The sequence below is a fragment of the Astyanax mexicanus genome, chromosome 6 (assembly GCF_023375975.1).
Source record: "Astyanax mexicanus isolate ESR-SI-001 chromosome 6, AstMex3_surface, whole genome shotgun sequence".
Taxonomy (NCBI): Eukaryota; Metazoa; Chordata; class Actinopteri; order Characiformes; family Acestrorhamphidae; genus Astyanax; species Astyanax mexicanus.
Window position 1 is genome coordinate 34,781,684 of NC_064413.1, and position 11,350 is coordinate 34,793,033.

The 11,350-nt window shown below is 35.1% G+C and overlaps 1 protein-coding gene across 2 annotated transcripts in view; it reads right to left on the bottom strand.

The window, feature by feature from the left end:
• The window catches only part of LOC103022253 (protein lin-28 homolog A), a 23,569-nt gene extending 12,507 nt beyond the window's left edge, over nucleotides 1-11,062 (bottom strand). The window contains exons 1-3 of one of the 2 annotated variants that reach the window (XM_022673731.2): nucleotides 10,493-11,062; nucleotides 5,764-5,812; nucleotides 2,125-2,309 (exon numbers count right to left, since the gene is read on the bottom strand). In XM_022673731.2, the coding sequence (XP_022529452.1) occupies nucleotides 2,125-2,309; nucleotides 5,764-5,797 (219 nt within the window). In that variant the 5' untranslated portion in view covers nucleotides 5,798-5,812; nucleotides 10,493-11,062. Of the gene's footprint in view, nucleotides 1-2,124; nucleotides 2,310-2,802; nucleotides 3,049-5,763; nucleotides 5,813-10,492 lie in introns of those variants that run through there. The other variant, XM_007249589.3, reaches the window with a different exon arrangement.
• Between the last annotated feature and the right edge of the window lie 288 nt (nucleotides 11,063-11,350).

Sequence of the window (11,350 nt, forward strand, 5' to 3'; positions counted from 1 at the left end):
TAAGAAACGGCAGAAATAACAAAAAAGATGCAGAGCTTTAAGACCTCAAATAGTGCAAAGAAACAAGTTCATATTCATAAAGTTGTAAGAGTTCAGAAATTAATATTTGGTGGAATAACCCTGGTTTTTAAATCACAGTTTCCATGCATCTTGGCTTGTTCTCCTCCACCAGTCTTACACAAAGCTTTTGGATAAGTTTATGACACCCCTGGTGCAAAAATTCAAGCAGTTCAGCTTTATTTGATGGCTTGTGATCATCCATCTTCGTCTTGATTATATTGCAGAGGTTTTTTATTTTCGTAAAATCAAAGAAACTGATCATTTTACAATGGTCTCTTATTTTTTGTCCAGAGCTGTATATATGTTGCGATAAGAAAATACAATAATTTTCACATTAAATCAATAATCCAACATGATTTTTTTTACATTATAATGAGTCAAATAAATTATATTTGAAAGATATAATCTGTCTGTGGCAGATACAGATTGGAAAACTGTATCTATTTTAATTTGTCTAACATGACATTGCATATTAGGCAAAGTAAATATTGGACATTACCACACTGGGATGATAAAGACAAAATTATATATTGTACAGACTAACAGTAATTTTGCCATTTAACACAATATTAATTTAATAGGAAACGTGCTTATTTAACACTGGGAAATTTACTGTGGCTTGTAAGTCACTTAAACAGAAAAGATGCAAGTAGACAATACTTTATGTGCATGAGTGGGAACACAAGAATGAACCTAGATACAGTTAGTATATGAGTAAGAAAAAAACAATGAACATAGCTATGCTATGATTAGTTGTGCTCAACCACAATTATTGCTATAATCATTAGCAGCCTGTGTTGTCTCCACCAGTATAACCACATTATTTCTTTGGTTTGTTTGTAGTTGGTCTTGTGTGATATAACAAAGAATACGATAGACTGAGAAAGACAGCACCACCTCACCTTGTAGCAGCTCAAAAAAGCAAAACAACCCAGCTGGCACACAACTGACCGATAACCATAAAATGTGGTTGAAATATGATTTAAGTAATATCTGTTGTTGTTTCAATGTTGAACCAACATTAAATGTTAAATGGTTGTGCAAATGTTGACATTTTACACTAAATCAACATAATGTCCTCAACCACCTTCTCCTTTTGAATTAGCATTTTACATTTAATCAGGATACAATTAAAAAACAAATGGTTGGATTGAGGGATTTAGTAGTAATTGCTTTTTAATTTGGCACCAATTACTCACCATACCTGGGGTATGATCATGTTCTATTTGTTTTACTGTTGTGTTTTTGAGATCAGATGTTCAGTAACGAGATTGGTAGTGGTGGGTAAGCTTCTTTATACTCAGCTTTACTACAGTAATGTAAGTTTATTGTGAACACTGTTAACCATATGATTTTCTAGTTTTTAGCTACTTGTAGTGATTAAAGCTTTTTGAAGTTGTACAGTTTCCACCTCTCAGAGATGTATATTTTGAAAGAGAGAGAGACTAAAAATGAAATTGTTAATTTTTCATTACGGCCTCTTCCATACAATTTTAGCATCCTAATTGTGAGTTATGGTTTGTTAAAGGTTGAACGCACGACGTTGAAACAACCTTTGCCATATCTACGTTTACTCACTTTTCAAAATAAACATAAAATCCAAAGTTGATTCAATGTTGAAATGCCAGCTGGGAAGACAACAACAATGCACGTGTTTCTGATAGTCTCCTGTTGCATTTAGAAAAACGGTTGGCTACTGTGGCCAGTCCTGTTGTGTAAATGGCCAGCTGTGGTCATTGCAAATGGCGACGTCCACAATTAATTAAAATGCTAAAAACTAACTACCCTTCAAGTAAACACCAAACTCGTCTTAGATATTATCACTAATAGTTTTCTGGGAAGAAGAAGAAACATGTGGCTGTGGTGTTGACGGAGGAGAACCACAACACAACACAAACAAAGTAACACAAAAAAGTGTTACACAGAGAAAACGTGGGCGTGAGGTAACATAACTAAGTTACACACTCAGTCAAAGTCAGGCCTAGCTAGAGGAGTTAAACAAGAACAGGCCTATTGAAGTGATCTTCTCCCCTAAGTTGTTTTGTAAACTTGAGGCAAACTTACTTGGTGAACAAACACATCCAACGGAGGATCAATAGGATTTCCTCCGCGACTAGTCATCGATATGAATCCAAAGCCCATTCGTACATTAAACCACTTACAGTGGCCTGAGCCGTACATGGGCAAGGGGTCAGTTCCCTCCTCAGACTCGGCAGGCGCCCGGCTCCCTCGACCTTTCCCCGCACCTCCTGAGGGTGGAAAGAAGAGACACGCTGGTGAGACACATCAGGGCTACATTTATTATTAATTAATAAAGCGCTCTTTGCCAGCACTGGAGGTAAAAGCTTTCCACTGCTCATTTCTCTCAGGCTTGTTTGTTGTTGGCGGTCAACTTCAGTAGCCTACACTGTAGGCTATTTTGTAACAGGCTAGGCTACTTATCTGTATCAGTAAGCCTGAAATGAATGTGTATAGCCTAAACCGAATTTAGTGCAGTCCAGTGAAACAAAACAGGTGTTGCCTTGCGTCTTAAAACGGCAGCCCGAGGTATCAGGAGAGCAATCGGAGCCTGTCCGCTTATCTCCTCCAACCTCAGGGAGTAAACAGAGGCACCAAAAGCCCTGCGTTTCAAACCCAAGGCGCCACACCAGTGGACTTAGCTACAACACCAGCCAGAGCAGAGCAGAGCACAGCACAGCAGTGGAGGGGACGGTCGCTCGCTACAACCATATAGTAGGATACCTTCGGCCATGTTTTCCCTTGGCTCCCTTCTTCCAAACTTCTCACAGTGTAAATCCTCCTCTGAAAGCGTTTGATCCTCTTCAGAAATTGAATACAATGCTTTAAACAAACCATAATGTAGCGGGCATGATCTAGCGTGCGCAGTACAACAGACGGTCTTTTTTCTTTCTTTTTTTTTACTCTAGTGCACTCCCCCCTTTCACTCCTTTTCACTCTCTCCGCCCACCGTCCACTTTCCCATGTGCCTATGCCAATGACTTGCATCTCATTTCTCTCCGAGTGAGCGTTTTGGGGGCGGGGCCTGGGCAGCCTTGGCCTCGGGGCAGCCAATCGTCGTTGAGAAACATTCACAGAGACCGAACACGCTAACTTCTCCTGATAGACACAGCACATTAAGCGTACATATCTTTTTGTTTACTAGCAGAGAGAAAGACAGACAGACACAGGGAGAGAGAAGGAGAGAGAGAGAGAAAGAGAAAGAGAAAAGGAAAGAACAACCAATTAACTAATTACGTAGATTTTATTATTTAGACGGGAATAATTTAGTAATAAGCAGCTCTGAAACAAAAGAAAGCACGGGTGATAATTAGCCGTATTTATAAGCTGTGAAGCTGTGTGTTTCTTTAGGTTTCGGGTCTCTTTGTCCGTTGGCTGTAACTGAAGAAGATTGGTTACTTTGGTAAGTAGCTGGAAAGTCAGTAGCCTAATCCATAAACTCCGCATTTACCGACTTTGAGGTAGTTTTTAATTACTTTAAAACTACCTTACCGAAATACTAATGAACGCAGTACGCAATGTATTCTGTTAGCTATATGTTTCAAAACATACCGCAGCCGATTAAAGGGGACCGTATAGTATACTGACGCCTATAACTCAGAACTCTCCGACAGTCACTGTTCAAACACATTGCAAAGTGTTTTAGTTACAATTACGCTAAAATAAAACGTTTCAATATTTAAACAAATACAACAAATCTGCAACAATCTCGACGAGAATAAACTCTGTCTAAGCAGTAAAGTAGCGACTTTAAAACAAGACTCAAGACTCTTACGTTCTAAAGTTAAATAGTTTACATCCTTAAAAGAATTTGTCTTTTTCCTCAGCAAACATTTGGTAGACAATTTTAACAGATTCACTACGCGAACTAATCACCTCATTTGTTAGGTATTTGAGCTTGTTGCAGAGAAAATCTTCTGGAAAAAAATGTTTTGCTCATCAAAGTTGCTGACTTGCACTTCAGTTATGACTCACTATAGAAGACATGAGCTGCACTGAGTCAGTGCCGACCACCGGATCAAACAGACCAAAACAGACTTCTATCTATACTATTTGTCAAGAGAAGACCAATTGTTCATTAGAGAAAACAGTTTCATGCATCTTTTAAAATTATTTCCCACCATAATTAGTCTGAGTTACTACTAAAGTTAGCCTAGATTTGACGAATTAATCATTTATTTCTGTATGCTGCATGTAAACAGGGATGTTTCAGAGTGATAGTAAAACGCATTAAAACCGTCTCTGTCTGTATCCGAAGGTTACTCTGTTACCGTGTAAGTTATTGTGAACTGTCTTGTGAGGTGACTTCCATTAAAACATGTTTACACATTTAAACTGTGTTATCACATATCAGACATAATCTGATTAGAGGCAGTTGGCCTTGGCTTAGCTGTACAATCCTTAAAATAACCTAAGAATTTATCTTGTGTAGTCTAATTAGGAGCTGTAATTAATTATTTCTACTATTAGGGGAAATCTGATTCTCAGATGGAACTAAACTAGACTGTTTACTTTTCTAAGCAAGGTAAACGCTAGTGAACATTAATAAGTCGTTCAATTAACCATTTATTCTGACATAAATTATTTATTATTCGCTGGTTTCGGAGGAGAGTAACTAGGTTTATCTGCATACTATCGGTGTGTGAAGGAAACGTGTCACGCACTGACTGTCAACTGCATGTGGGGGATGTTAAAAAGTGTGGGAGAGCCTCACAGCAAGTTATCTCTCTCTCTCTCTTTCTTTATCGCTTTGATATAAACATACATCAATATAAAAACTCTGAAATATATATATACTTTACTTTACAAACCTTATATTCATCTAGTCGTCTATTACTCAGACCCCCACAAATCTCCGGGCTTTTAAAGGTGAAATAGTTCTGGGGGCGGGGTGAGTTGAGTGGGTGTATATGAGAACATAAAGCAGAAATACGGCTATGCTATAAACTCCCGTGCACAGCTCTAATATTCGACAATAAAATGCATTTCAATTAAACATAACGACGCTGCAACAATGCCCAAATTGCTGTAATTCTAATTCACAGCACTGCGTAAAAACTGAAAGGCTCGCAGGCGACTAGGTTAAAGTGCTCCAGGCGTCGATAGGTCGCAGAGACAATGTGTGCCAATGTGTGTGAATGGGGGTAGGGTAGATCAACATGTGAAACCCACCGTCAAAAATGAAATCCACTGCAGCTTCAATTTACACACCAGAGAGCAAGAACAACACAAACAGACCTTCCAATCTTATTCCCTACTTTGTAAAACGATTGGCAATATTTATACACATTATTTAATCCATAAATGTCCATTTATAAGATTGTATAATTTCTTTATTTCATGCTATATGATTTCAGAGCTTATTCGACCAGTTCTGAATTTCCAAACTGTCCAAAAGTTTCTTTAAAATGTACATTTAAATCACCTAATCAATCACATTAAATCTAGCCCTTTAATATATTAAATAAACCAAGTTTAAAGCCTGCAATCAAACAGCTTCAGGAGTAGTGAGGTCCAATGTGTGATTTACATAACATCATCACTTCAGGTCAATCAGAACAAGTTTAGATGCTGTACATGAATGGGTTCAACAGAGCTGACCCATTCCAAGCAAGACATAAGATGCAATCTGTATTTGAGCATCTCAGATCTGTAGGATGTGGAACAGAGCTGAACACCGCCCACCTGAAGCCACAGAGGCAGATCCTGAGGAGCTCATGGTCTTCTCAGAAAACTACAAGAAAAAAAAGACATATTTCTTTATGACATGTATAACAGCAGCCTTCTTTGCCTGAAAATTTGCAAAAATGGTACAATGTGTTAAATAATGTGAGGATTACAGCATAAGCGGGAAAAAAAAAACATAAGACATTAAGTATTAAGACATTCCATTAAAAATAAGGGCACTTTATGTTAGAGTGATGCCGACAAAACCCATTTTTGCTAAGGAGTTCTTTTTTTTAAGTTTCTTCACACATTTCTCATACAAGAATGTTTTTTTTGTAGAACCAAAATTGATTCCTGTATGCCATTGTGAATTGTGTAATTCTGTTTACTAAAGTTTAAACTCTGCACTCTTGCTTTTGGTACACATAATCTTATTTTTTTCCATATGCCAACATGTTTCAATCTGGTAAAAACAAGAAAGCATAATAGACCTCTTGCAAGCTTGCCACTGTTTTTGCAAATAAACATGGTTCTTCAAAGACATAATAACTGAAATAACTATTTGAAGCATCTTTTTAATTTAGGGAACGATTCAGTGGATTCGGAGCCTTTTACTTGTGAATTTGTATTTTTAACCATTAATTACCCATTATTTATTCACTGAGTAATACAACTACACCCATTATGGCAATGTAAATGTTTTATATTGGTTAAAAAACATGTAAAACAAATCTTCTTTGCACAAAGATATTCTGACAATTTATTTAGTACTATAATAGAAGTCTCTTTTGCAGCAAGTAATGCTCCAAGTCCACTGCACATATTTTTGCACAACACATTAGTCATTTTTATGTATCACCTGGACATAGACCTTCATTATGTACCCTATGTGTATGATACATACATTGTTAGTATTTTTAGTCCAGGGAAAAGTGCAGAGTAAGCATTTCAATTTACAGTGTAACTATGGCAATAAACTCTTAAATCTTAAATCTTTAAGTTTTTGTGGTGTCTTTAATTAACCATTTGTCAAATAACCCCCCAGAATGATGCTATATCATCATGAAGTCTAAGCAAAGGACTTGCTCTTTTATTTTATTAAACCAAAGATATTTTTAATCATATTGCAAGCTCCAGTAAACCTTCTTTTCAACTACGTATGTCTCATTCAAAAGTATCTATTTCATTTTATGATGAATGGACCAATAGAAATTTAAAAAAAATCAGTAAATGATTTTACGTTGATTTCCTTTAAGAGTTACTCGTTATAGTAGCCATTTAGGAGATACAGTGTTTCTGCAACAATAAACTTTTTATTATACCAGAGATTCTTTTTTACACATTGCACTCCAAGAGGGTTTAGAGTAACTGTTTCCTTAAATCTTATTCAAAATATTCCAGTTGGATTTTTAACTCAGTGTTATAAATTTTAAGGACAGTTCCAGGTAAGCAATTCCAAGCAAGATTAATTTTGATGTGCCACTTTTATTTGGTAAATACAGGTTGTTGATTTTTAATTAACTTTTAAATCAAAACTGTCCTTTTTGTAATGCAAAAGACACATATTTAATTTTTCCTGATTTTCTTTACATTATGACATTATTTAAAGCTGGAAATTGTAGAAAGGAATACATTTTTTATGCTGATTTCATTTAAATATTAAAGGGTTCAGAACATGTTCAAAGACATTGAGGATTCTGGATTCTGTGTGAAATATTTAATGGTGTAATTTCAATCAAAGCATAAAAAAAAAACACTTCAGCTGTTAACATGAAATATCAGCATTCAGGAAAAAATAGTTCTTTAACTTTATTAATGCCTAAACATAATTTAATATCACAATACCATTATTTATCATAACATGTTTTATAATAATATATTATACCATTTTATTATGTTATCATATATTATTATAAAATATTATAAAATACTATACAATATTGTAACATTTTGTTTAACAATACTAGAACATTTTATTAATATATATACACTAGGCACAAGGCTCAACAGTGTCTAAGAGAGTGTTGTGCAATACAAATAATGTTTTAAGGTACATGGCATTAACATACAAATTAATAACAATAATAAATAAATGATTGTGTGTGTTCTTAACCATAAATATATAGTTAATTTTGGACATACAGCATTAACAGCATTTATAGTTGCTGGAGGAACTAAAAAATGGATACAGTGACTAAAGTCTACAGAGAAGACCAGATCTAACAGTTCCTCTTACCAATATCTGAATCTGAACTATACACACAATCCATGCCTTTTTATTTTTAAACTGGGTGTAGATATTTTTAAACATATTTTACATTCATTCTAATATACATTATAAGACATATTACACTAATTTAAATATTTTTAATTATCTTAGTGACTGCCGAGACCTTTGAGACTGCATTTGGTTCTTACACAGTCTGCTTCATGTACGTCTCTTCTTTGTGCATTTATTCTCATGGCAGATAAATACAGAAACATTTTCTGCTACTAAAAAGATTTTACTGCTCGGGATACACATACACAAGCACACATGAAAATAAAACTGCATGGTAAATGTGATTCATTAAATCAGTACAATAAACAAAAAATACTTAAACCTAAAATGTCTTTACCTCAAAAACTCAATATGATTCAAGTAACAAAACTTAAAAGGCAGAAATAGATTCAACAAGAACATTTAACACTCTTAAATTAAATATGAATGCTGATTACAGATGTATAGTTTATCTGTATTTTTTTTAAAGGTCAAAGAGGATAATAGGACATTTTGCAAATGTTTTAATTGCAGTGCCTTCATAAACATAAAAAGTGTATGTGGTATTTAATTTAATAGATGAAGATTATAAGATAATCCAATATAAGAAAATATCCAAAATAAACAGAGCACAAATAAGAAGGAAATTTGTCGTTGTTAGTATATTTCTTTGTAGTAAAATTGCTTATTGGCAATAAATCTTATACCTTTGGAAAGCCTGGTGCCACATTTGTAAGGAACGTGCATTTGTGTACTTGGGGGGTTGTGCCCATGCACTCACACCTGCACTACTGTTTATACTTGCACTATCATACTCACTTTAATTGCCCCTACAACTGTGACATTTAAAGAACTTATGTCACTTTACCAACCTTAAGCATTTATACCACTATATTGCACTAAAGTTTATACAGGTTCTGTTTACAATGGTACTGCCATTCTATCTTTAATCCCCCCCATCACTATTACGCTATTGTTTTGTGTCTCTTGTCACATGTATGTCTATATCTGTGTCCTTGTTGTATTGTATATTTAGTGTTTCTCATTATTTTATATTTATATTTTATATTATATTATTTATATTACTTTTATATTTATATCTTGCTGTATTTGCTGTGACTTTGGGAAGGTAAGTAACATAATTTTAATTTTCTGCATGTCCTGTACATTGCAGTATTGACAATAAAACTACTTGACTTGACTTGAAGAATTTTCCAAATCTTCTATGCCATTGCCAATTTTATGTCAAGAAGCATTGTTACAAAAGGAAATAATCTAACAGACACTTACTATTTGTGCTATGTTATATCAGTAAACTGTTTTGCAGTTTCAAAACACTTTTTTAAGTGTTTATTTATATATGTTATTTTTTTTATTTATGTGTTGTTGTTAGAAATTAAGGAGGCAGTTTAAACTTTAGACTGCAGAGCATTTTAAATAGAGATTCCCTATTGAAATAGGAGTCCAGGACTAGGCTTAATTAATTTATGGGATTTTGTCCCTAAATACAAGTAACTACAATTCAGTATACTTATTTAATCATGTCTTATTTAACCCTTTCAGACATGAATTATGTTCCAGTGATAGAAAAATATAAGAATGCTGTTTTCTGTCTGCAATACACACAAAATAAGACACTACTATCCTAATATAAATCTATATTAAAATAGATCCAATTAACTACAATATTTTCATTCTAAATAAAATGTTTATTCTAAAATTAGCAAAAAATTTTAGAATAAACAAAAAACAAAAAATAGTAAAAATGAGTTTGTATTACTTTGCCTTATTTGTTCTGTAGTGCTGACATGCCCTAATGCTTTTTTTTGTCCAGTGCAGTGGAAGGGGCTAAGCTACTGTTTCATTGGCTGGTTTATGATATATTATGATTATTCTAATTGACAACAGGTCTCAGTTAGTGTTATGTGCAACAAAACATTCGAAATGAGAAACTACATTAAGTCTATTCTAATTCACACCGGATCTGAAAGGGTTAATCATGACTTATTTAATCACGTCTTATTTAATCATGACTTATTTAATCATGTCTTACGCCCCCTAGTGCCCAGCTTTAGTAACTTCCACTTAGACCACTTAGACTATTTTCTTAAATCTTATCATTAGGAACTGTCAGATTTACGCGCTGTTTTGCTGTGTTCATTCAGTCTACATACAAAATTCTACAAAACATGTGTCATGTTTATTTATTTATTTATTTTGTATTTATTTAAAAAGATATGGCTGGATATGAGCCAATGAGCGCGCGCGCTCTGTTACGTAGCAACCCGGAAGGCAGAGTCGCCCACACTGCTTCAATGCAGACCATTAGATAAAAGCTGTATAATTCTGTTTACTAAAGTTTCGCAACGTTACAGAGAAAACTCCGGGCTCGGAAATGTTCACCTATTTTTTACTGTTTTCTCCGTATTTAAATTAAAGAATCTGGTTAAAATGCGAAACTAGGCAAGGCGTAATAGCTGCTCTTACCAGTGCGCCATCGTCGCTGTAAATAAACAAGGCTGTGAGCAGCAGTGGAGGAGGAGGAGGAGGAGGAGGAGGAGGAGGAGGAGGTTCAGGATGGCTGGAAGCAGCAGGAGGAGCAGGAGGAGATCTCAGGGAGGTGTTTTGAGCTTTCTCGGCTGATGATGCTCGCCTCTGCTTTAGTGTTAATCTGTGAGCTGCAATAACTCATAGTCCCCTCTGTCTCTCACCGCTCACTTCTCTATAGCAGCAGCAGTGCAGAATCACCTGGTCAACACGATAACAAGCACTTCCCAGCTTTCCCACAGCATCCAGAGACTTCTTTAACAAAACATGGGCCCTTCAGTGTGTATGCAGCGCAGGCAAGTTAGGACAACATAGGGTAGCTAACGGTTAGTTAAGCTATAAGTCTCCCAATACAATTCAATCAGTAAAGTGTTTGGTAATAGTAATAGGAGAAGAGAATAAACAAGCCTAGGAAAACACTGTGCCAGACGAAGCTTCTCTATAGATAGTTCCCAAATAACAGTGCAGGGATGTCTGAGTAGACAGCAGTGATTTTACCAGAGAGCTGTTCCCTCTATTGGACCTGCGCCCCAGCTCAGCTCATCCTTTCTCTCTGTGCTGCTGCTGCTGCTAGCTGCCTATGTGAAAAATCCTGGTGTTTGACAGGAACAGTAGCTTGCTTCAAGAGCTGTGATTAACTCTTGAGCTCAGTATTAAAAGGCTCAGTGTGGAAAACATTTAGATGTAAATCTAAATGTAAAAAAGTTTTATATAGATATAGATAATAGGTAGATAATTTATATAGATAGATAATAGATAATAACTAAAATAACTGAAAAATAAAATCAATTAATACTA